This window comes from Camelus bactrianus, chromosome 13 (genome assembly GCF_048773025.1).
Source record: "Camelus bactrianus isolate YW-2024 breed Bactrian camel chromosome 13, ASM4877302v1, whole genome shotgun sequence".
In the NCBI taxonomy this organism is placed as follows: domain Eukaryota; kingdom Metazoa; phylum Chordata; class Mammalia; order Artiodactyla; family Camelidae; genus Camelus; species Camelus bactrianus.
Window position 1 is genome coordinate 15,449,676 of NC_133551.1, and position 26,775 is coordinate 15,476,450.

Genomic DNA, 26,775 nt, shown 5'->3' on the forward strand with positions numbered 1-26,775 from the left:
CAGACGTTAAATCAGGTGTGGGACTGTAGGCGGTTTTTCTCTTTCAGAAATTTCTTTACTATTGTAGTTAGGCTGTATATGTGACGTGTGTGTCGATGTGTGACCAAGTAATTTAAAAACCTGAGTGGGCAAACGCAGCAACAGGAAATCGTTGGGCAGGGCCTGGGAAAAGGGGAGGCACCCCAAAGGACAGGCAAGCCGAGACCGGACTCCCCCAGTGACGGAGCCGTCTGCGAAGGCGGTGTCTGCCCGAGGGCAGAGCAGCCACGCGCCCCACCCACGGAAACGATTCCTTTCCGGGAGGCCAACCCGCTGCCACATGCAAACGACCTTGAGGCAGTGGGCGGAGCCACTCCTGAAAGGCTCCTGCCAGGGGGCGGGAACAAAGTTGGCCCGCGGGCTGGCACCGATTGGCTGTAGTAGAGATGGGGCGGGCCCTCCAGGTGGCCCGGCCTCACCGAGGGGCGGTGCCTGCGCCTGAGCCTCTAGGAGAGGGAAGGAGCCTGGCTCCGGGCTCCGCGTTGGGACGGGTAGGCCTGCTCCGCCGTACGCCCCAGAGGCAGAGCCGGAAGCGCTGCAGTTTGATCCGCGAGTCCATCGGTTTTCGAAGGGGTAGCCCTCTTCCTTCAACCCTCTCCGCTTCCCCTGTGCCCCCTCATCCGAAGCGCCCAGCCTGGGCGGGGCGGCGCAGCCCGAGCTCGGACCCGGAAGAAGCGCCCTCTCCCGCCTCCGCCATGGAGCCCACCGCGCCGTCCCTCACCGAGGAGGACCTGACTGAAGTGAAGAAGGACGTGAGTAGCACAACCTTGCCCGGGCGCCGCCGCGGGCCGGGGGTGGGCTGGGGCGGGCTGCGTTCCTACGGGCGAGGAAAGCGGAAACCTGGCGTCCTAGTCCGAGTCGGAATCGGAGGAGGAGCCTGCGGTGGGAGAAGCGGAAGGTCCGGACACCGCAGGACCGCGGCGAACCCTGCATCCGAGGGACGTTGGTGGAAGTGATCTGATCCCCCGGTGACCTGTTAATCCACGTTTTAAATCGCTGAAAGCAGGGCTTGGGTTTCTGAAACCTTGTTTCGGTGGAGCGTTTCTGCACAGTCAGCTTCTTGCCCACTCCTCACCCCCCTGCGCTTTGGAGCTGCGTTGTTAGGGATCGACGACTCAAGTCCATCCTTGAGTCAGACTGCCTTGGCTGCTGGCTCAACCTGGAGCAAAAGCCGGACCAGATAAAGGATCAGATGCTCCAGATAGAGGATCAGTTTGCTCCAAGCAGTGGAGCAAATACATAAAACTTTTGCAGAGTGGGTTGGGGGAAGCTCAACAGCTGAAAGCACGACCTGGAATTCCCCTAGTAAGCAAACGCCCACATATTTAAATTGAAGGGGCGAGGGGGGTGGGAGGAAGGGATGAATGCATGAAGCCGAGAATGAATTCACAGGTAAACGTTGGAAATATTCAGTAGCTGAATTATGGTCTTCTGCTTGGATAGTGCAGAAGTGCACAAATCTGAGTATTTAATCGTAAAGAATGACTTTGTGGAGATGTGACTTGTTTCTGTTTTCCTTTGCTTTTAGTTACTTGTTTTGCCACATGAGACATATATATGAGTACCATTAAAATACTTTATATAAACTCAAATTAAAAACTAAACATGAATTGTGTTCTGCCTTCACAATGCAGTACTTATACAAAGTCATCTTTGTGAGCTGGACAGGACACCAGCTTTTTAAATGTTCATGTGCTTCAGATCCCTTCCTTTACCCTCACCTGTAAGGTTTATTACACTGTACTCATAATTACAGTTGGTATGACTCATTAGCAGAAGGAAACTGGTTATGACTGGGACTTGTGCCTTAGTCTCCTCGTTCAACAGATAATTGTGGAGCACTTATATAGAAACTACTGCTCTTGGGCCTGGAAAGATACAAGAAGTGACAGGCCCCTGCTTTATATGCTAGGTAAGATTGGGACATTGATAACTACCAAAGAATAAATGAGTGTTGTTTTAAGATTTGTACCAGTAAAAACATGAACTTCAAGAGCTAGGCCTCAGTGTTTCAAATGCTGTGCCACACAATTTATAAAGTTCTCATTTAATCTGTACAACAACCTCTAAGGCAGATAATTGTCATTCCCTTTTACAGTTGATAAAACAAGTAGTGCAATATTACAAGCAAGAGGATATAAAACCTGTCCACAAGCAGATGTGAAGGGTGGCTTCCAGGCCTTTATTTTTTCCCATCAATTCACTATTATTATTCATCTCCATGATTTCAATTTACAGCTATATCAGAAATTCATAACCTTGGGGAATCATGGATGAGTTTCAGGATGTCTATGGAAAAAAAATGTATGCGCCTTTTTTTTAGGGATTTTTTTTTTGTGATATTTGCAAAATGGTTATGACCTTGGAAGATTTTTAAATTATCATCTACATATTTGACTTCCTTCTCTCTCTCAATTCTGAGTGCTTATTTCCAAATATCTCCTGGAGGGGGAGGGTGTAGCTCAAGTGGCAGAGCATATTCTTAGCGTACACAAGGTCCTGAGTTCAATCCCCAGTACCTCCTCTAAAAATAAATAAGTAAACCTAACTACCTCCCCCCACCAGAAAATAAGTTTTAAAAATATATATATTAAATAAAACAAAACAAAACAAAAATCTCCTAGAAATCCACTTTTATATTCTTCAGATTCCTCACTTTATCTAAAATTGAACTTTTTGTCATCTCTCCAACAAAGCTGCTTGCTGTTTCTGCTGTATTCTCTGTCTTGATGAATATTATACAGTTGTACCTCTGTATCCGTGGGGGGATTGGCTGCTGATACCAAAATCCATGGATGCTCAAGTCCCTTTTATAAAATGGCATAGTGTTTGCATATAACCTACACACATCTACCCATGTACTTTAAATCATCTCTCAGTTACTTATAATACCTAGCACAATGTAAACGCTATGTAAATAGTTGTAAACACGATGTAAATACTATGTAAATAGTTGACCCACACAACTAATTGAAGCTTTGCTCTTTGGAACTTTCTGGAAATTTTTCTTTCCAAATATTTTGGATCCACTGTTGATTGAATCTGAGAATGTGGAACCTGCAGGTACAGAGGACCCACTGTACCACTACTTTTCCTCCTGGAAATTCCCACTTCTTCACTGTACTCCTCCCCATGTGCCCCATCTAGTTGTTACCTCATCTTTTTGGCTGAATTTAGTTCAGTTTCATAAATATGGACTACCTGCTGCTGTGAGGCTGATATTGTCACTGATTCTAACAGTTCAAAAATTAAAAATTAAGACACAATCCTAGTTTGAGAAGAGGTCAGCTGTTTAGGGGGGAGGGAGCAGATGTAAAATGATAATTGCAAATCACAAAATAAGTGCAGTGAATTTGGCATTCATCCAAAATGTTACCTACTTGGCAGTCTGCTAAGTGCAGGATATACAGAGTTGAACAAAATGTACCTGGTTTTTGCCTGCTTTTAACATGGGTTATCTGGGTTGAAAACAAATAAATGTGTAATTCCAAATTATGGTACCTACTATGAAGAAGACAAACAGGTGCTGAGACAATAACAGGGGAAGTCTGTTGAGATAAGATGGTCAGAGAAAGTTACGTTTAAACTGATTCCTGAAGAATATGACAGAACTGTGGGAAGAGCATTCTAGGCAGAATAGAATTTGCAAAGGACGTGAAACAAGCCAGATCTTGGGGAAATTGGAAGAAGGCAGAGAATGCCTTAAGGTGAAGTTAGGGTGATGGGTTAAGGCCAGATCATGAAGGGTCTTATCAATGGTAGTAAAGAGTGTGCGTTTCTTCCCCAAGTGTACTAGGGTTTTTTCCCCATGTGTAGTATTGAAGAATTAGGTCTTTAAAAGATCCCTCTGCCTATTGTACGGACTGGGGAGAGCAGAGGTGGGAAGAGAGAAACTAGTGAGGAGACCCCTGGAATTTACACAGGGGAGAGGTGGTGACTGGGATCAGGTGAAGGCAGTGGGAATGGATGGAATGAGAAGATTCTAGATGCATGTTTTAAATGGTAATGATAGGACTTGGGGATGGACTGAATCTGGGAGTTGAGGAAGCAAGTGGAATCATATTAGAAAGTGGAAATGTCAAGTCAGCATTTAGACCTCTTAAGTTTGAAGATCAGAAAGGAGATCTGAGCTAGAAGTGAAAGTGTGGGATTAAATGAGTTTACTTTGGGAAGTTGAGAGCTAGAAGGGAAAGAGAGACCACAGAAGAGTTTTTAAAAGTGAGGCGTTATGGCCACAGAGATGGGAAGAAAGCCGGGAGAGTGTGGTGTTCACGTAAGACAAGTACAGAGTATTTCAGGGAGGGAGTGGTCAGCTGTATTCACACTGCTGAGTAGTACGATGAAGACTAAAAGTATCAGATTTAGCAATTAGGAGATCGTTGGTGACTTTGAGAAGAGCAGTGGGACAGAATGAAAATGTCTGGTTATGAACTGGGACATAGAAGTGGAGTCTGGTATATAGAAAGGTGAAATGTGTACCCAGGGTGCTGTAAAGACAGAGGGGAGCAGTCCTCGTTTGGGGGAGTGACCCGAAGGTGACCACTGCCCTGAATTTTTAAAGATTAATAGGGACTTAGGATATGAGAAGAGAAAATATGGCAACAGTAACGAGTTAAAGAAGTGTAGTGACAAACAGCAGTTTCAGTAGAACGGTAAGTTCCAGGATGTAGATTAAGCTGGAGAAGTAAGCCGGACCCATGCTCTGAAGCGCCCTGTCTGCCGTTGTCAAGGAGCTGTTACTGACTGTCAGACACTGTGTCGAGCCTTCATATGCAGTGTCCCGTTTAGTCCTCCTAGAGAGCCTGCCAGGTATTTATCATTATTTTACCAGTAAGGAACCTGAAGCTTCAAGAGGTGAAGTAACTGGCCCCAGCTCTCATGGGAATGTGGCAGTGTCCAGATTAGGTCTGAGTCCAGAGCATGGCTCTTAACTTACTGTTTTGCCATGGTTGAAGACCTCTGTCTTTTAAGTCAGGATGGAACACAATGTCTTCAATTTTGTAAAAGTTAACTAACAACATTTTGGTATTAGTAGAATTCATGTAACATTCCAGATTTCCATTTTCTCTTGAAATCAATTAGAAGATCTGCTAGACGTGTGAGGAGGATTTTGAGGGGAGTAGGAAGAGAAGGACGAAGTGTAGCTAGGTGTCTTATTAATAGTCCTGCAAGATATATAGGGACCCGAACTAGGGCAATGCTAGTAATAGGGATGAAGTGAAGGGGCCGATTAGGTAAATGTCAGGGATGGATTGGCAGCACCCAGTGGGTGGCTAATGGGATGTGGAAAGTGAGTGAAAGAGAGGAAGAGTTGAGGATGAACTGCAGGTTGGATGAATGGTTGGATGGATGGGGAGGGAGGAGGTGCTCCCAAGTGAGCTGAGAATATTGGAGGAAAAGGATAAGGGAGGAAAACAAATTTGGTTTTGGACATGTTGAATTTGAAATACCATTGGAATCTCTAGGTGGAGAAAGTCTTGATCACATGAAAATTTGGAAATCATCAGCATATAAATGGTAGGAATGACAGCAAGTGATGTTTTGCAAGGAGTTCATCTTTTCAGTCTAGTTTTCTCCTCATTCCCGCAGCGTAAATTCACGCACTCAGCGTATCTTATATAAGGTATTGCAACAGCCTTCTAATTAGTCTCCTTTGACCCCAGTTTTTGTTCCCCCCAGTCCTCCGTGAAAGTTTTCTTGTTACGTCTTACTTATAAACCTTTGATGAGGTTTTGGCACAAGGGTTTGTAATTTCCCCCGCTGTGCACCTGCATGCCTGCAGCGCAAGTGTAGCCTCTCTAAATTTCCCAGGTCCTGGAGGCAGTTAGTTACTTGCCTACTCTATGCTTCCCCAGTACTTGACCTGTAAACTTTTTCTCTGGGTCACATCCCATTGTCTTATACTTATTAGCTTGAGTGTGATAATGTATTCTCCAACTAGACCTTGTGTCCTTTGCATGCAGGATTCAAGTCTTGTTCATTACTCCATTCCCACTGCTCAGCCCTTGGCACATTAGGCATTTAGTGAAATGTTTGTTGTGTGAATAAATGAATGTGAAAGTTCAGTGGACTGAGAACCACAGGAACCCCTCACCTGGCCTACTTTTCTGCCATGATACCCTGGAGTACTTTGAAGATTTTCCATTGTCTTTATTTAGCTCATCATTGTCACTGTGAGTCATTGTCATCACCACTAACATTTACTCATCACTTACTATGTACAAGGCACTTTTCCTAGTACTTTACATGTGCTAATTTATTCCTTTTACACTCAGTTAAGGAAACTGAGGCACAGAGGAGATAAGTTACCCAGCCAAGAACACATATCTAGTAAATGAGGGAGCTGTATACAGTTGCTGACATTAAATTATTAATGCCATTTTTTTAGGACCCACATCGGTTTTTGGCTGAGTAAGTCCCCTTAGACACTTCTCAGGTTTAAGCCTCTTTATGTGATTTCTTTTTCTTTATTTTTAAGATTTTTCGGTATCCACTCTTCCTTTAGGTTTCTTTCCCCCCACACCTTTCTACCTCCCTTCTACCGAGACATTGACTTAGGTTATAGTCTTTCCAACTAACTCCAAAGGTAGACACATTATGGGCCTTTTTAGGTTAGGTTTTTTTCTTTTCTTCTGTTTTCTTTTTTAGTGGTTTTACTCTAGGTAGATGGAAAATTAATAACAAACATGAGAAAGTTACAAACTGTGAGACCTCTCACTAAGTTACCCTCTCTGGTCCTGACCAATCCTGGATTCCTTGGTAAAAGCTAATTCTTCTGTTCTCATCCTTTTCCCCTGAAGGCCCTCAGTAGATCTCCATTTCCACAGACCCAGGCCCCCAGATTAGACTGGCCGCTCTCACAGTAGTTTGGTCTTGGTTTATAGGTGTGAAGATGAGATCAGAGCAGGACAGAAGCTGTGAGGAACATAGTCAGGACCTACTTCTGTCTACTCGGACCTTCATTGTAACAGCACGCCTGTAGTAGGCCTGCGCCTCCTGTGTTCAGGATGTGTTCTCTCAGCAGTTCAGATTCCCAACTAATCAGTCACCTGTGTGATTTCCTTAGGTGTTAAGAAAAATAACATTGAGACTTACTTTATGTATTTTAGGCTTTGGAAAATTTGCGTGTATACCTGTGTGAGAAAATCATAGCTGAGAGACATTTTGATCATCTACGGGCAAAAAAAATACTCAGTAGAGAAGACACTGAAGAAATTTCTTGCCGAACATCAAGTAGGAAGAGAGCTGGAAAATTGTTAGATTACTTACAAGAAAACCCCAAAGGACTAGATACCCTGGTTGAATCTATTCGGCGAGAAAAAACACAGAACTTCCTGATACAGAAGATTACAGATGAAGTGCTGAAACTTAGAAACATAAAACTAGAACATCTGAAAGGTAAGGTATCTTAGGTGTCCGAGAGTTCATTTAAATGTAAATGCTTTTCAAAGTAAAACGCAAAACAAAGCAAAAAACTCAGAGATTATTTTGCTTTCATTCAAAAAGTTTAAGGTTCAGAATTACATTTGATTTGCATTTTTACCTTATTTGATGTCATTACATTGCAAACGTGGAATATCACTCAGTGTTCTGTATTTGTATTCATTTAACGTTACCATTTATAGAAAACTATGATGAAATCCCAGTGTACACAGGAGTTTGTTTCCAAAGTCAGCAGACCTTAAGATTAATCCGTTCGAAAGTAACCCCTGAAAATGCATATCTCATCTAAAGAACTCTATGTAGGTGAAGTATGTGAATTTGACCTCTGATAAACTCTGATAGTTTTTCTCTCACCAGTTGATACAAGATGAAGTAGTTGGCTTACGCTGTTGAGAATCATATTGTATAAATTATCCGTAACTTTGAAACTAGGATCACACTCAGTCTGGCAAGATGAGAGAGACATGAAACTGAGATTGATTAAGGGAACAGCAAATTCACCTCTTTTGTTTCACTCTCAGCCTAGAGCTCACACTCACTAATTGGAAGGCTGCATAGAATTGTCTGCACAATTTAAATCCCCTCACCCTCCAAGCCCTCGTCTGTCTCTGTTTCTCTCTGCAGATCACTTAAGATGAGAGTGCATGTGATACGGCTCTACTCCAGGTCTCCTAAGCCCTGGGGAAACAGAAATGAGTCATTTGGGCCTCTGCCGTTAAGGAACTGTCAGTCTGTAAATCCGTGCTGGAACACAGTTGAAGTTTCCCCTCAAAGCATATTTAAGAAAATAGTTTATTGCATGGGACAGAAATGCTGACTGTGTTGTGCAGTTGAAAAACTAGTGGGGAAAATGACATACAAATGTCAGGTTTTATATAAAATTTGTCAACTCACAAGACTCTGTGCCTGTAGACAGGTTGAGTATTTGCTCAGCTTAACAGAAAGATAAACTGTGTTTGTGTTTATTCTTCCTGCCCTGAGGCTGATTATTGGCTATACCCTTTGGATATGATTAAATGCTTTGATTAGAACAACTACTATCATTTAAGTAATCTGAACATTATTTAGTATGAAGAGGAGACCTGGATTCTAGGTGCCGCCTTAGCAGGATGTAGTCCTGGAAGGTGGGGCATGACTTAACTGTTCTGGGCCTCTGTTTTCTCATCTCTAATAGTGAGATACTACCCCAGATGACCTCTAAAATCCCTTCCACTTCTAACACCCTGTGATTCAAGAATCAGTCATTGTAAGTAATTAGCTTATAGAATTTTACCATATACCAAGTTTAAATTTTGTTTTTGTTGGGTAATATTTTGTGTGTGTGCTGGAATGCTGAAGAATTTTGTTTTAATTGTGAAAGCTATTTCTTGTGAATAATTTTAGGGGCAACTTATTTTTCCAGGTCCTTCAGTGATTTAAGTATTATAAACATAGAAATTAATTGTGAATTATAGTATGTAGCAAGGAAATTGAGACTTTTTCCTTATCTAGAAAATGTAAATAATAGTATACCTCGTGATGGTTGGGAGAAGCAGATAATGTGAAATGGGTTATGACAGTTTATAAATTGCTATTTCAGCTTTGGTTGTGTGGTAACTAGTTTGTAACCTTTACAAGATGGGTGTGGACTCAGTTTTCTAGTTACTTTTCACTGACAGCTGAATACTTTTATCCTAGGACTGAAATGTAGCAGCTGTGAGCCTTTTCCAGATGGAGCCACAAACAGCCGCTCTAGATCAAATTCAGATGAGAGTACTTTCTCTGAAAAACTGAGAGCATCCACCGTCATGTATCATCCGGAAGGAGAGTCCAGCACAACCCCCTTTTTTTCTACTGATTCTTCTCTGAATTTGCCTGTTCTAGAAGTAGGCAGAACTGAAAATCCCTCTTTCTCTTCAACTACGCTTCCTAGACCTGGGGACCCTGGGGCTCCTCCTTTGCCACCAGAGCTGCAGTTAGAAGAAGAAGGAACTTGTGGAAACTCTAGTGAGATGTTTCTGCCCTTAAGATCACGTGCTCTTTTGAGGCAATGACAGTTTACTGGCTTTTAATGTTTTTAACAATGACAAAAAATATTTGAATCATCTTACAAGGTTGCTATAATGACTTATTAACATTTGATGCACATCTTTTATACACATCTTTTAAAAAACACAATGTAAACATAGTTTGTAAATAGAAATTTTTAGAATAAAAGAAGCATGCTTTTAGATAGCTGAAGTCAGTCATGTTGATCATGTACCTGACAGTGTTTTCTAGTTTTTTTCATTTCTGAGGTAATTTAGTGTTTTCACTTTTTTATGCTTTAAACTAATTTTAATGGAGACCATTTCTCTATTTGAGAATAGAGTCTTAGGCTGGGAGTAAAGTTTCTTCTCCGTGTATTTGTCCTGATAAGTTTCACAGTCTAATAGTCCTTTCCAACCACTCAGCAATAAATTTTCAGCATTAAGCTGTTCCTCTTTGCTAATGAAGCCAGTCACTGCTGGGGAAACTGCCAGCGTACCGAAAAGAATCTTTTTCCCACTCAGTTGGGCTTACAGAGTCCCCTTCTGATTCAGAGGAACGTCTCATGGAATTTGAGCCACCTAAGGTATCAATTTGCCAAAATACATTTCTTATTAATTTTGCTAATTAATACTACTTTCTTAAGATTTTCACATTCTTTGCTTTATCATTCTCATTCCTAAAGAAAAATCTTGACAAAAACTTCAGTTATTATGTATAATTTGATGAGATTAAAAAAAAAACTTTCTCTGTACTTTTCTTCATTCTCTTTTAATGAGGACCACTGCACAACTAAACTAACTAGAACACAATGTTTTGTGTGTGTGCGTACGTGACAGCTCTGGAATTCTGTTTGGAATAAGCAGGCCATTAGCTAGATTTGTCTTTTTGTTCCATAACAAAGTTTGACTAATTTTACACATTTATAAATTTTCTGCTTTCATTGTTTTCATTGAATTATAATTTCCTGGTATCTGTCTCGTATATATTTCCATTACTTGCAAAAAGCAGAGATGGAAATATGCTGTTAAAAATAAATTGTTTTTAAATTGTAGTGCTGTGTTTTGGAAGTTTCAAATTTTTCAATAGAAATTAAATAGCTGAAACTTTAAATATGTACCAATTTTTATAGGAAACATTACTTCAAGTTGTGAAAAGGAGTTGCATTTCTGGATAGACCGATGAATTTATCAAAGCTAAGATTTCAACAGACTTAGACTTTTGGGTTTTCTGACTTCTGTGAAGTCAGTTTTTTTCCTTTAAACACTGAAAACCAGCCATTGCCAAAAACATATAAATTTGAATGACAGACTAATGTGATATAGTGCAGCTGGTGATTAGTTGATTAATGTAGCAGTGAGAAAGTTAGTTTTCACAAATACCATATTATCACTTAATATAAAAACACCACCTTTGAGCTAACTTTTTTTTATTGCTTTTTAAAAATTAAGAAGCTTTATGTTTTAGAGCAGTTCTAGGTTTACAGCAAACTCAAGCAGAAAGTACAGCATTCTCATATGCCCCCCTACCCCCATTTCCCATATTAACATCTCACATTAATATGACACATTTATTAGAATTGATGAACAAGTCTTGATACATCATTAATTAAAGTTAATAGTTTCGGATTCACTCTTTGTGTTGTACAGCTTTGTAAGTTTTGACAAATGCATAATGCCATGTATCCACCATTGTAATAACACGGATGACAGTTCCACTCCCCTCAAGACCCCGTGTTCCACTTGCTCGTCCTTTCCTCTTTCGTCCCCCTTCAGCCCTGGCAACCACTGCTCTGCTTTTTCTCTCCATTGTTTTGTCTTTTCCAGAAGGTCATATAGTTGGCGTCATACAATATGTAGCCTTTTCAGCCTGGCTCCTTACGCTCAGCAGTATGCATTTCAGTTTCCTCTGTGTCTTTTCATGGTGAGCTTACTTTTTCAAGAGGTAATTCCATCTTTGGTCAGGATGTCATTCTTAGTATGAGGTCAAACACTGGCAAATTAGGAGCAGAACCCGATAATGGCAGTTTTTCGTTTTTAGGACTTTTAAGTTTTTTTGGATTTCTGGGGAGTTTTTTTTGTTTGTTTGTTTGTTTTTTTGGTTTGTTTATGTTGACAAACATTAAAAATTTTTAATTTAGCTCAATGGTTAGTTCTTTCGTGGTTAGTGATTTTTGCTTCCTGTTTAAAAGAAAAATCTTCGCCTATCCCAATGTTACAATGATAATCCTCCATGTTTTCTTCTGGAAACTTCGTTGTTTTAGTTTCACAATTAGCTGTGTGATCCATTACAAAGCAATTTTGTGTATGGGATAAGGTGGAAATCAAGTCTTGTAGGTGCAGTTCTTTTACCGAAGCAATGCAAAAGGGAGCAGAAAGTTTTAAGCTCTGGCCTTATCTTGTATTGCTGTGTAAATTAAGTACATTGTTGACTTTGAGAAAAATAGCAAACCAAGCAGCAAATCGATTTATAGTTGTTAAATGTAATCTTATGAGGGCTCTCTGAAAGGAGCTAAATTTAAGCGCAGACAATACATGGATAAGTTGAGCGCTGCTCCTGGAGTCCTCACTCTGAACTTGCCACTAATTGTCAGACAGTTGTCCTGTATGGCAACAGTTCCCAAACTTTGCGGCCCATTTTAGAATCACCTGGAGAGCTTTCAAAGATCCCGATGCCAGGCTGCCCCCCATACCAATTAAACCAGAACGTTTTGATGTGGAAGCCAGGCCTCAGTGTGTAAAAACGTTTGGGTGATTCCAATGTGGAACAATGCTTGGAAACCACAGCCGTACTGGGTGCCAGATACTGTGCTTGGCGTTTCCACATGTGTGATCTTGTCTTTAATCCTAATAACAACCCTGCAAGGAAGGTGTTATTGTTCCTTTTTTTTTTTTAACGGATGAGAAACAATCTTACGATTAAGTATATGGCTCAAAATCACACAGCTCTTTAGTATTAAAATCTAGGGCTGTTTCACTCCAAGATCAATGTTCTTTCCACAACTCCATGCTCTCTAATTTACGTTTCCTAATGGCAGAAAGGTAAGGGTGGAGACTGTGTAATTTTTCACTCATTAATTCAATAATTATTTATTGAGTACCTATCATTTTAGGTCCTGGAGATACAGTGATAAACAAAACCAACAAAGTCTGTGTTCCCATAGAGCTCACATTCTAGTTGAGGGAGATGGAAAATAAACATGGAAGCGCAGATAGTCCTATTTGCCATGAAGACAAAGCGGGGCCTGGAGGAGCTAAGAGGGAACTGGGACCAGAGTTCTGATAGCATTATGAGGGGACATTAGAGCTGAGACCTAAGAGATAAGAGGGAAGGAGCCAGCCGTGTGAAGTTCTGGGGGGAAGTTTAGGCAAAAGTAACATCAAGTTCAGATGCGGAAGGATTTACAAACCATTGCGAGACATTTGGATTTTCTTCCAAGGTGGGAAACAGTTGGAAGGTTTTAAAGAAGGGAGTAATGTGATCTGATGTGTGTTGTAAAAGTCCAGAGGCTGTGTGGAGAATGGCTTGGAGAGGGATGGGATGGAGGGAGGAAGATCTGTAGACGGTTATCTCAGCATTTCAACTCTAGTCCTCTGTCCCTTCCTCTAACCTTCCCTTTCATTCTCTTCTCTGCACTTCTTTAACAAGTCAATCCGCAAGTCATTATGTGGGTCTGTGCACAGGAAGTATCTGCACCAGTGGGACTTGGGGGACGTGGTAAGGGGCCACACTGGAGTGTGGGAGGCCAAACAGGATGCAGACTACATTTGGTTGTGGAGGGGCGTGGTATAAAGCATTGAGACTCAAATGGAATGAGAGTTATCAATGTAGATGGGTGGCCTGTGGGCTGTGAGAGCCTGAGTGCAATAAGAAAGGTGTAGACATGGCTCAACAGTGTCAGGGCCCAGGGTAAGGTGTCAGGGCCTGAGCCTGGTGAAGATGGTGTCTGTAGGCGCGTCCAGCATCAGAACCTGAAGCAGTAGGCAGGCACAAGGTGAGGAGGGTGTCTGTAGAAGGGCAGTCCAGCGCAGTGTGTCAGAGCCAAAGGAGGGGAAGCCAGGCATCCACATGAGGGGAAGACTAGCAGCGATGATGGAAGATTGGCTGCATACTTGGGGACTGAGCGAATAAAACGTTGAGGATAATGGGAGCCAGATTTCTCAACCTTGGAAAATGGAGTTACAAATATGGGATGCGAAAATGGAAAGGAATCCTGCAGTGTTGGATCACAATGAGAGGTATCAGCATGAACTCAAGGTTTTCAGTAGATAGAGAAATAAACAAAAAAATCATCAGTACTAGAGCAAACTCAAGTTACCTGCCTCCTGAGAGGATGCAGTGAGAACACATCACTTTCATTACATTCCTGCCAAAGATTCATAGCCTGAACCTAATCACTAGGCAACAACAGACAAACTCAGACTGAGGCATCTTCTCCAAAGAACTGGCCTGCAGTCTTCCAAATATCAAGGTCATGAACGATGAAGACTGAGAACCATTCCAAGTTGAAGGAAACTAAGAGACATAACCACTAAATGCAACAAAGAAAGAAAAAATGTCTGCAATTGTCCAGGCAAAAGATGAGGGTAGTAGAGATAGAATTGGTTAAAAAAAAAAGTTTGGATTTGGAATATATTTTAAACTTGAAATGATAGGACCTTCTGACTTTTGTCCTGAGCACATGATTAATAATGGTACAACTTAAAGAGATGGGGAAGACCATGGGAAGTGTTGGGTGATAGGGGAAAGGATGAACAGTTCAGTTTTGGACATAGTTTTCAGTTGTCCCTGGCTGCATGACACAACACCTCAAATTTTAGTGGCTTAAAATAACAGTCACTTAGAACTAACATTGTAAATCAACTACAGTTCAGTAAAAATTTTAAAAAATAATAATAACAATCATTTATCTCATGATTCTGCCAGTTGGGCTGGACTTAGCTTCCTGGTTGTTCTGATGGTCTGTCCTAGGGTCATTGGCTTAGCTGGGGCTAGATGATTCCAGGTGACTGGACTCACATGTCTGGTGTCCTACCTGGCATGGATGCTTGAGCTGGGAGCTGGCCAGGGTTCTTTATCTGTTCATGGTATCTCTAGCCGGGTAGCTGGACCCCTTTACATGGCGGCTCAGGGATCCCAAGAGAGCAAAAGTGGAAGCATTCTATTCATCAAAGCAAGTGAGGAGGCCAGGCCAGATTCAGAGAGAAAGGGAGACAATACCTCTTGACAGAAGTGGGAGCATGCATGCGCAGGGATGGCAGGAATTGTTGGCAGCCGTTTGGGTAGCTCGTCTGCCACAATTATGTCAAGTTTGAGAGGCTTGCTACACTGAGGTTGGAAACTGGATACTGGAGTTTGTTGTTTAGGGAAGAATTCTGGACTGGTGGGAGTTATTAGCATAAAACTGTATTTAAAAATATGGGACTTGTTGAAATCACCTTGAAATGGAGGGTGATAGAAAAGAGTGGAAGGTCCAGGTATGAGCCTACGGTGCTCTGACATCTAGAGGTGAGACAGAGGAGGAGGCACCAGGGGAAACTGAAAGAACCCCGTGAAGTAGGGAGAGACATAAAGTGTGTGATCTACTGAAACACAAGAGAAAAAAGCGTTTCAAGAAGGAAGGCCTATCTTGTTAAAGGTCAAGCAAGAAGTGGTTGTTGGACTTGGTCACACAAAGGCTGTTGGTAACTTTGATCACAGGGACTCGTGTCACTCCAGTTGGGTACCTCAGTCCCGGAGGCGCTCAACAGTGGGCCAGGTTTTAAAGCCACAGGACAAATGTAGTTATATTTTTAGAGTGTCAGTTTTACTTAATGATAAGTAATTTAAATTTTTTTTGTATAATTAAAAGAGCTATACCAGGGACAAGTATATAACATTTGCATATATTTGCAAGATATTATACTATATTCCAAAAAAAATGTTATGCTCATGGGACTTTGGGCCACACTGTATCAACCTGACCTCCGGAGGGGCTGGAGCCTGAGGTCAGCCACAGGAATCAACTATGTCTACATGACCAGTCTCCAGATAAAACTGGAGACCAAGGCCTCCCCCACTGGCTCCAAGCATGTTGTCACATACCTTTGCCCCAGAAGTTACTACTGTCTGCACTTCCGCTGGGAGAAAACAACTGGCAACTCTGCATGTGGAAGCCGCCCACACTCTGCCCCCTGCACCTCTTCCCTGGGCTGATTTTAATCTGCATCATTTTGCTACAATAAACCATAATCCTGAGCTGTTAGTGAGTTCTGTGAGCAAATTACCAAATCTGAAGATGCTTTTGGGGACTCCCAAACTTTGTACTTTGGGACCATCATTGTCCTCTGTCAACATAGGTACTTGGATGGAAATTTTTGAGAAACACGTATCTAGACCTATACCCTCAATTGTGATAATCCATGATATACACTGTTCATCTACTCAGTGACACCCACTGCGCTGGGTACTAGAAATATAAAAATGAACAAAGCACAATCCAACTCCGCCCCTGAAAGCGCTCCCAGACATCGTGCTATAGGACTGGGAAGGAGGAGTGAGTAAAATAGACATACTCTCTGCCTCCTGGAGTTGTGTTTCACGAAATGACAGGCATCTTTAAATTAAATGTGAATGTTTACACTGATACCAACTTTGCTGCTTTCATTTTGGTATCATTCCCTCTTAATTCACCAGGAGGAGTCAAAGATTTCTAGTTTCCCTGGTGGCAAGGCACATGGGTATGTCATTTACTAAGGGAGGGAATACAAATGCAGGAACAAGTTACGTGGAAAGACAAGTTACTGACCCTTAAGTAGGTGTTTGACACCCCAGCCCAATGTCCATATGGAAAGTTTAAGAGCCCAGAGACTGCGGTTGGAGACCCCGATTTGAGTCACAAGCATTGAGACAGTTAATGCCCTGAAAAGGGATGGTCTGACTTGCAAATTTGTGTAACACCATCTATAGATTGTTAGTAAGTATTGCTGAATGATGGTTTAGTATGTTGGGAAATACCCACGTTGAAGTGCCATACAGAGCAAAGCAGGCATGGAAGGAGGCTGACAATAAGCCAGAGAGTTTGGAGGACCCTTGGAGAGGTGGGATGCAGTCCAAGAGAAATTCCATCAAAGAGGCTGTTCAGAGTGCGGTGAAATGAGGTCAAGCAGGAAAGGATTCAGTCTGGGACTCGATGAGTCCACCTATAGAGGTCTTCCATAACAAATGAGGGAAGCACACTGAGAAATTTTTATTTTGAAGAGACGCAGCGGAGTTAGGAAGAAATCCTGGTCTCTCTAAGCAAGGTGGCAGTGAAAAAGAATTTCTAGCGCTTATGTGCCTTTAATAAATTCTTACTGAATGCTGAAAGTTTGGTTGGGACCACTGGCTCAGGACCTGTCTCTTCTCAGAGCTTCTCAGAAATGAGCAGTAGAACACCCTGCTTGGGGATGTGCGCGGCCCTGTCTACAGCCTTAGCGCCTCAGCCTGGGAGCAGGAGCGCGGCGCAGCCGCCAGGGGGCACAGGCGCGGGGCCTATCTGTCAAGCTTGGGCGGGGCCAACTGAGGGGCGAGCCCTGGAACGGCTTCCGGCTTCCGGCTTCCGGCGGAGCCCTCGGTCGTCCCGCGCAGCCGTCATGGCAGCGGAGGAGAAGGACCCCCTGAGCTATTTCGCGGCTTACGGGAGCAGTAGCTCAGGCTCTTCGGACGAGGAGGATAACAGCGAGCCGGAGGAAACGAGTCGCGGGGCCCCAGATCCGGCGAAGTCGGCGGGCGGCTGTGGGAACAAGGCGGAGAAGCGGCTGCCTGGACCCGACGAGCTGTTCCGGAGCGTGACTCGCCCGGCCTTTCTCTACAATCCGCTCAACAAGCAGATAGACTGGGAGAGGCACGTCGTCAAGGCGCCGGAGGAGGTGAGGCCCCGCACCCCGTTTCCCGGTCGTGGTCCCGGCCTCCGCCCCCTTCTTCCTGAGCCCCTCCTGGGGACCGACTGTCCGGCCCCCCACACGCAGTCACCTTCTGCGGGATGCCGCACCGCCCTCTCCCACTCCAGCCCTGGGGAGCCCGGGCCCCCTCCCCCAGCCTGGTGGGTGTCAGACCGGACCCGCAGCCCCCGCCCCCTTGTGCGGAGACCCAACCTCCGCGCTCGGTGCCCCGACCCCGCGCGGCGAGGACTAACGGTGGTGACTCCCCCGCCCCCCCTGCTGCAGCTTCTCCCCGAGACCCCTTCCCTTTGACGCCGAAGTGCCTGCGGTGCTGCCTCCAAGACAGTGTCTACTGCAGCCTCCTGAAGGGGTCAGCCTTGGCGTAGTATCTCTGAGACTGGATTCTTCTTTGGTAACTAAAAGTTATTAGCTTTATTCGTATAGGGAACCCTTTGGCTTTTCACGTAACAGTATTGTGATTTTGATGGAAAAATGTGCCTTTAAACCTTAAAAAAAAAAAGCAGCCTGAACAATAAGCGAACGGCAGGGAGGTGCATGTGCCCATACCGATTATAGGAACCTCGGTTCCTCACAGTGCTTCTTAATGTGTTTGCTTAACAGCCTCCAAAGGAATTCAAAATATGGAAGTCAAACTATGTACCACCTCCGGAGACCTACTCTACTGAGAAGAAACCTCCCCCTCCAGAGCTGGATATGGCAATAAAATGGTCTAACATATATGAAGACAACGGAGATGATGCCCCACAGAATGCTAAGAAAGCTAGGCTTCTGCCAGAAGGGGAGGAGACGGTGGAATCAGGTAAGGAGAGTCAGACTCCAGTAGTAATACCTTTTGGTCCCTGTGATGAAAAAGAATGAGATATTTAATTAATGAAATTTAAATCTAGAGAGTTAGCAAACTGATAATGATGGTCTTTGGATCCTTTTTGCTGTGTTTTTGAGAATGATCGTATATATTCAACTTTGAAGTGAAATCTTTGCTATCTCAGCTGGTAGAATACGTAACTTAGGGTGCTTCATTGTTACAGCAGCATGAGTTAAGTCATGGAGTCTTTGTCGTGACTGCAGTTGTGAAGTGCTGAAGGCTTCGTTTTACGTTAAAGCAGTTGTGCTTTAGAGCCAAAATTGATGTAACAAAATGAAGTTAACTGAGTATTACTACTTAGTAATTAAAAATGGTAATAAGATTTCTTCTGCCCGCCCAGATATATCAGACTTTTTCATATGAATGTGGCAAGAAAGAGGAGATAATTTCCTTAAAAAAAAAAAGTAATAATCAGAAAATGACTTAGTTGCCTTGCCTTAGTTCATAATATCGTAATTCCGTCTCCTGCTTGGACTGTAACTCCGCTTCTGTGCTTTTAGCCCTGCCCTATTCCATCTTTCACACTGCAGCTAGTGTTCACTTGCTAAAAGTCATTCCTGATTGTGTAACTCACTTGCTTAAAACCCTTTACTAACAACATAGAATCAAAGCCTCCTGTGATAGGCTTTTTTCCCACCCTCATTTCGAATGGCCCGCTTTCTAGCACTTTGAGATCTTAAATTCAAAACTGAATAGACCGTGCCGTTTTATTGTTCCATGCTTTTCAGTATATGTTGCATCTTACTCTGGAATGTTCTTCCCTCCCTCTTGAGCTAATGAGCTTATCCTTCAAAATCCAGCTATAAGAAAAAGACTCAGATACTACCTTCTTCTGGTTATCTGCTCCTCTGAACCTTGTATGTGCTAATGCTGTTGATTGCACTTAACCACCTTTCATGTGATCATTTGTTCCTGTCTTTTTTTTTTTTTTTTTTTTTTTTTTTTACAAAAATGAGTTTCTTAAACAGCAGGGTCCAGGTGTTACTTACGTTTGTAATAGTGCATTGTAAGTATTCAGTGGATTATTATTGAATTGGATGAAATATTTTAGACTATCATTTTCTGAAAAAGTGTGTCATTCTTGTTAAACAAATTTCTGATTTTCCCATAATCCAGCTGCTACTTACTTAACTTCTTTTGCAACAATGCAGAGTTTTGTTTGTTTCAGAAGAAAGGGTAACAAACTAGTAGAAGTTCCAGTTTTGATTCTACCTGGCTTTTCCATTTCTTTCACTGACTTCCTAGTGTGGATTAGAAGTCACTGATGAAGGCACATCTTCAGTAAATGGCATCTTTTTTGGAGATGCCAAATGAAGTGGACATTTAAAATACCTCATATTGTAAGGTATTTTATATAATTAATAAAAAACACTTTTGCATAAATTACCATCAAGTCTTATAACACCTTGCGAAACCAGATAGGGAAATGTGGAAGTGAGAGCTTATGTGATTTGTCCAAGGTCACAAGGCTAGAAAATGCCAAGCTCTAAGATAGAACCTTCACACAAATTTCCTAATTTGTTACTCTTAGAAACCTAGTGCACAAGTGGTACATGATTCGTTATTACTACTTTATAGACAGGAAGACAATCTCAGATTAAAAAATTTGCCCGAATTCACACAGCTAGGAAGAGGCAGAATAGGGATGCAAATTCAGGTCTTTAACTGGAAATGATGCCTTATTAAACTGGACTTTAGTCTCTTGACAGTTTCCAGCTTGAGAAATAGCTGTTTTGTAGGAAGAATGGCAGTAAGGCCGCTAGAGTTGATGTTCGGTCTTGGGTGTCACTGCCATAGGCCGGTGCTCTCCTGTCTTTGCTCTTGTACAGAAAAGTGAGGGTTATATACCAGGACAAACAAGTGGAAAGAATTACCTTTTTTTCCAGTTTGCCTGCTGAGTTCAGATAGAAGGCAATATGTGGCAAATAATGCTGCTGTTCCCACAGTTAATTTCTGACCTTTTGCTCATGTGACGGTCCTCCATTAGAAAGTGGATGTTGGCAATATCAAAAAACAAAGGACCCCAGCACTCAGCCAGCTTAAAGCTGTATCATAAGATTAAAAGATAACACTGAAATCTTCAATTTTGACTTTAATGTTGGTTATTGAATATAATATTTTCTTTTTGTAATAAATGCCTTCTCTTTTAGAAGTGATTTTTGCCATTTCAAATTCCCGTGCCATTTTTTTAACCTCTATTTTTTTATTCACAAAATATCTTGTATTAGAAACTCCACACTCTTAAATTATCTGATTTTTAGATTATCAAATTACTTTATTTCCACTTTTCCTTCTCATTCTCTGCCCTTCATCCTTTTTTTGCCAGTTAACTTCTTCCAGATAAAAGAAGCTGGGAAAGATTCAAATGGCTATAAAAATGTAGATCAGTAAGGCTTAGATATTTATTATAGCTTAATTAACATATAATAATCTTGAAAGCCTGGTTAAAGTAGATAATGCTTTTTTATGTAAAGAATTTACAGGGGGAGGGTATAGCTCAGTGGTAGAATGCACGCCTAGCATGCATGAGGTCCTGGGTTCAATTCCCAGTACCTCTACTAAATCAATAAACCTAATTACCTCCCTCCATTAAAAAAATTTTTTTTAATTAAAAAAAAATTTAGAAAGTTAGTTTTTGTTAATAATTTAAACTTGTTTACCTACCTCAAGTGACATGAATTTCATAATAGAAAAATTATTTCATTACTAGTGCATCTGTAATATATGGCATAAAGTAGAAACTCGGTAGTTGATGAACGTTTCAGGGTCTGTTTTTTTTTTAAAAGGCAGTGCCTTATTATATCACTAGATGGCATTAGCTCTGTTAAGTTACTGATAGCAAGTTATTTTAATAAGCTCAGTAGTTTGAGTTTGCTGTATTCAGTAGGATAGTAAGTGGCAGATTAAAAGCAGAAGTGTCTCAGGACTGTCTTTTTAATATATGTTAACAGTGCATTTTCTAGTAGAGTTAGCAAGTAATTTCAGTTTTTAATATTACTACTGAAAATAATCTCAAAAGTCAAGCATAATGATGATTAAACTCTAATTCAAAAGCAAAGACCTTGGCTTGTTTAAATTGTGTGCTAAATCAGTTGGCTTTTAGAGCAAGTGTTTTTGTGTATACATGATAAACTACTGATTAAAACTTTGGTTTGTAAATTCCTGGGATGATTTGTTGATCTGAATTGTATTTTCTCTTACTGCCTACATAAATCTATCGTGCTCTATGAAATACATGAATAATATCTCCATGCTGTGTTTGAAGATGCATCACCTGCTGTTGGTACTTATTATTGTCCAGATCAACAAAGGAAGTAAATTCCGAGTATGGTACAGTTAGCAGAAGGGAACTGAAGGCTTAAGATTTTAAGTATATTTTTCCCATAGTGAGTTTGTGATTTAAAAACAAAACAAATGAACAAACCAAAAACAGACTCATGGATGCAGAGAACAAACTGGCGGTTGCCAGAGAGAAAGGAGGTGGGGGACAGGCAAAATTGGTGAAGAGGATTAAGAGGTACAAACTTCCAGCTGTAAAGTAAATAAGTGCCAGGGATGTAATATACAGCATAGAGAATATAGTCAATAATATTGTAATAACTCTGTAGGTCACAGACTTATTATGGCGATCATTTCATAATGTATAAAAATATTGAATCACTGTTTTATACACCTGAAACTAACATTGTGTGTCAATTATAATCCAATTAAAAAAAAGAATAGTGACAGAGCTCCCCAGTCTCTCTCAGAAAAATATTGAGAAATGACATGTAAAAATGACTGTAAAGCCCTTTTGTAAATGTGAATTGTTCAGTAATAATAGTAAAATTGGCATTGTTTGTTCTCTTGACTGTTAATAATACAATGGAAGTTGAAATGCAAAAAAAAGGTTTATGCTCTGATACCAGTGGGTTCCCAGATTTTTTTAATATGAAGTCCCCTTTCAACGTCAGAATATTTTATAAGCTACTACATGATAGTTACTGAACTTCAAGTATCTGTTGAGAAAAGTCAAAAGTACAATGAATTCAGTAATGTACTTAAAATTAATTTGTATTTTATAAACCATAATATTTTTTATGTGTTATTTATTCCATCTATATGGAGTTCTTAAAATAATGCCACGCATTTGTTCATGGCAGGGGAATTAGCATCTGGTCTGTGCTACCCTGTATTTTATTGAAACATAGTTGGATTGTTTTAATTGAATAAAAGGGCCCACTGTTTTAGGTTTGACAATATTTTTACTTATTAATGGGAAATTTTCTGTGGCTACAGATACTAATAACATTTTGGAAAAGTGTAAAGGACATGGTTTTAATTTGAGATACCCTCTCCACATCCCCCTCCCCCAATTCTCCATAATATGAAGGGGATAAGATGTCTGTCTGTCTGTTGCCTTCGGAGTATTCTGACCCTCCTAGGAATGGGGGAGAAAGTAGAACTACCTGCATAGGACAAAACTGAAAATGCAGTTTCAGTGAAACATCTGCCTGTGAGTGCTTTCTAACTTCAAAATGTAAGGGTTGGGGTGGGAGGGTGAGATACGGAGGGGAGCTGTTTGTTGGGGGGAGAGCAGATTGGCAGGGAAAGACCAGCTGATAGCCCCTTAGGTGATGCCATGGCTAAATTGATGGTTTTTTGGTAAAAAGAATAGAATATGCCCCATTCTTAAAGTGTAGATTATATATTTAAATATCTACAATGTGTACTGTAGAACATTTGGGAATAGCTTTATCAGAACAAATCTGATCTTCTCATTTTAAGCTGCCTTAATATTATAGCACTAAAGGATCACTTTGTGAATTTTGTATAACACTACAATTGAAAAAATTCCTTATTTTTACTTGTGATTTAAAATCAAAGTTCTAAAAGATAATTTTTGTCTTTTGTTGGGAACCTTTAAATGAAACATTAATTGAGGATGATGATTTTGGTTTATAGAGTCAATGAAATTTTAATGCTTAACATTTTTTTTAAATTACTGATTGAAACTCTTCCTTTCCTGTTTAAAGATGATGAAAAAGACGAGCATACTTCTAAAAAGCGCAAAGTAGAACCAGGAGAGCCAACAAAGAAGAAAAAGTAGAAAACAAATGACAAGAAGTTTTGGACTGTGAAACTTGTTGAAATGGTTTTTCTCCGCAGATTAAGTTGATATTGTAAATTATCATGAAACAACATCTCCATGAAAGTACATGTTAATTAACTAATGAGTGTTGCTGCAGTAACTTTCCACTGTAGAATTCATTTTTTATTTAAAACTTATGTGTATTTAAAACTTAAATAGTGACTTTTGATTGTGAAATTGACAACACTTGGAAGCATTCTTGCTATCACAGAATTGGTGACATGCTTTGAGAGTTTGTCCCATGCTGACATGCCATTATTCTATGAACCTTTTATAAAGGAATATATTTTTAAAGTTAAATATATTGTAATGTACTGTGAACTTGTAGGGTGCTCTTCAACAGTGTTTGTACAGTGTAAATAGATCATGGAAATAAAAGTACCAATATTACTATTACTGCATAACATTAACATTTGAATATTTGTGACAAATACCCTCTTTGCCGTGTGACATTCTAATAGTACATATTACCATTTAGGGAGTGCCTCCTGTGTTCCAGGTGCTTTGTGCGTATGTTCTCTCTGATGCTCAGCCAAATAAGGCAGATGTTGGTAGCCTCATTTTATAACAGATTAATTTATCCAAGGTTACACAGCTATTGAGCAATGAATTTGGTGTTTATTAACTCAGGACACTTGAGCTACAAAAATATCACACTAAACCACCTATCTGCCAATCAGAATTTAGTCATCTTCTAAGAACTCCAGTTGCCATCTCTTCCAGGTCCTCTTCTGTGGTACTCAGTGGAGAGCGCCTCCCCCATTGTATTACTGCACTTATCAGATATGCCTTGTGTTCTGATTATTCATTAATTTCCCTCTTAAATAGTAAGGTTACCAAAGATAAGGGACTTCAATGAAGAGTTGCCAGGTGTAGCAAATAAAAATGTGAGACCCCTAGTTACATTTGGATTTTAGATAAACAACAAATGTTTTAGTATGTGCAGTATTTGGGACATACTTCTACTAAAAATTTGTTTATCGTACATATCATAGGTAGTGGCATCAACTGGTAAAGCCTGAGTCCAGTGTGACAGACAAATGGAATTACGCAGTTGTGATTCTCCCATTTCCTGGAGAAACGTGTATCTGGATGCATGTAGTGGTGGAACAGATAACTCAGAAGTTACTGAAATATTACAAGATTAAAAAAACTAACATGAACACAAACCTCAATTAAAAAAAAAAAAAAGCCCAGCAAGCCACTGTCAAAAATCTTTTTAACCTCTTTTTACTCCCCATTGGTTCAACTCCTAACTTATATCAATCAGTTTCTGACAACAAAAACTCACTATGTCAGTCCCTAGTGGTGCTTTGCACCTCCTTTCTGGAAGTAACAGAATGGGGGAGGGAGGAGCCACAGCTTCTTGGAGGGAGGGGATGTTCTGATAGACAGGTCAGGTAGAGACTACACTTGTGACGTAATGAAGCAGCTGTGGGAGGTGCGCACCCGTGCTAGTGCAGGTCAAGCCAGCTTTAAGTCAGGAGGGGAAGAGAATTCAGGAAGGAGGAGGCTGAATTTTGAGGGCAGTCTGACTTGGCCGTTTGTAGCTCGGGTTTCTTTTTAAAATACACCCACATAACAGAAGGGGAAATGAACTTGCTAATGGGTTGCTGTTGCTTCACCTTCTGCAGAAATATCCCCGGCCGGAAAATGGACTTCCATGTCATTCTCTACATCCATCACCACATTAGAAAATGGATTTTTTTTTCCCCTTCAGAGATGTCTTGGGGACGTATTTTAAGTGGTACTATAGGTAAGGAGCTGTTTGGTTCAGCTAGTGAAAACCCAGTGGAGAATCTTACAAAAATCTTATGTTGATAAGGAAAATCGTCTAGCCAAGTTGCTTCCTTTTTAGAGAATCAAGTCACTTGGTAATTTGTTTGTTTCCTCATCTTTAAGAAAAGGAACTTAAATCACAGCAGGCATGAAGGATTTTCTTTTGTGCAAGGGTAAAATCTGAGAAAGGAACTAAGCATTTGTGGGCCATATTTTAAAATTCAAAATATTAATAGCTTATAGAGTTTTATAGAAAACTTTAACTGGAATCAAAGAACATGACAGAAAATTTATGCTGCTTTTTAGCCATTAAAATACTAATATTATTTTGACTTCTAATCTTAACCCTTAATGCTGTGTAGTGCTTTTGAGTTAACAAAGTTCAATCATAGGTAGTATTTTATTTGCCAGAAACCGAAGTGGGTAAGTTTCATCATTTTCAAATTAAAGAATGGAAAATACGCCCGTGAGATGCAGCAGTACACTCACGATGGGCTGAGAGTTAGCTTCAGAGTCAGGCCAGACTGCATCCCATTCCATGTCGAATTGACAGAGTGCCTGCTGGATGCAAGGCATTATGATAACAACAAAGGTCTCATCTTCATTTTGGCAAAATCACATTGGTAGTTGTGGGGGAGGATGGATATGTAGGGTACAAATCGAGTCAGAAAGACTGGTTGCTGTTGTCCAAATAAATGTCTGCGTGAATTAAGGCATTGGAGAAGAGACACGGATTTGGAAACTGATAGTGTTTAGTTGAATATAATGGCTGAGTGAGTTTTCCTTTTATTACAAACTGTATACTTTTAATTAATATATGAATGTCACAATGCAGGTTTAGACATGACCTGTGTTACAATTCCGATAGATACAAAGCCCTAGCTATTTGCAAATGTAATTATTTTTATAAGTATCTGAATGAACTCAGCAACTTTGATAAGTCAGAAGCTTTGACCAAGTTGAATCCATAACTAACTTTAAAATGTATCATTGGTGGTATTTGGGATTTTAGAGTTTTGTATCCATAATGAATTGCTTTCATCCCTCCATTATCTCTTAGTACTGAAGTTGCAGACATTCCGACATAAAGGTGTTACACACCCAGCAAATGTTTTGGACTTTGTGTTAAATTCTAAAGTTTTCTTCGCTTCCCTCCACATACTCTCCCAATGTGAGGCACTGCGTTTGTATTTTAATGCAAGAGAGAGAGATCAAGAGACCTTGTATGTAGTCTGCAGAGGGGGAATTTTGCCTCTGTTGTTTGCTGACTAGAACAGAGCATAGCACATAGTGGGCACTCAGTATAATTGCTAAGTGTTGATGGTAAGCTGAATTCCTCACCCTCGGCTTAAGGGTGATTTCTAAAGGCTTGTGTTTTCAGTTATATGGACCAATAAATCTTGAGAATTTAAACCAGTTTGAGTTTAAGTTTTGTGTCATTTTTCAATCAAAAACGTCCTAATTGATGTGAAACTCTTTGTACTCCTTTGGTTTCTTCCAGGGCTGCACGCTCTCCTGGTTCTCTTCTCTGTTTCTTCTCTCTGGCTCCTCTTCCACCCACCTTCAAGTCCCCTACGTTTTTCTCATTC

General features: G+C 40.8%; 2 protein-coding genes across 3 annotated transcripts; both read left to right on the forward strand.

The window, feature by feature from the left end:
- The first annotated feature begins 444 nt into the window (after positions 1 to 444).
- BCL10 (BCL10 immune signaling adaptor) lies at positions 445 to 10,543 on the forward strand. The gene is made up of 3 exons (XM_010963316.3): positions 445 to 791; positions 7,149 to 7,437; positions 9,160 to 10,543. The coding sequence occupies exons 1-3, from the start codon at positions 735 to 737 to the stop codon at positions 9,513 to 9,515; spliced, it is 702 nt and encodes a 233-aa protein (XP_010961618.1). The 5' UTR covers positions 445 to 734; the 3' UTR covers positions 9,516 to 10,543.
- A 6,509-nt stretch (positions 10,544 to 17,052) lies between these two features.
- Positions 17,053 to 26,602, forward strand: C13H1orf52 (chromosome 13 C1orf52 homolog). Of its 2 annotated transcripts, XM_010963317.3 has the most exons (4): positions 17,053 to 17,378; positions 18,012 to 18,210; positions 22,649 to 22,771; positions 23,292 to 26,602. In XM_010963317.3, the coding sequence occupies exons 1-3, from the start codon at positions 17,103 to 17,105 to the stop codon at positions 22,741 to 22,743; spliced, it is 570 nt and encodes a 189-aa protein (XP_010961619.1). In that variant the 5' UTR covers positions 17,053 to 17,102; the 3' UTR covers positions 22,744 to 22,771; positions 23,292 to 26,602. The 2 variants fall into 2 exon arrangements, with proteins under 2 accessions (XP_010961619.1, XP_010961620.1); XM_010963318.3 differs by lacking the exon at positions 22,649 to 22,771 and having other exon boundaries at positions 17,054 to 17,378.
- Positions 26,603 to 26,775: the final 173 nt, after the last annotated feature.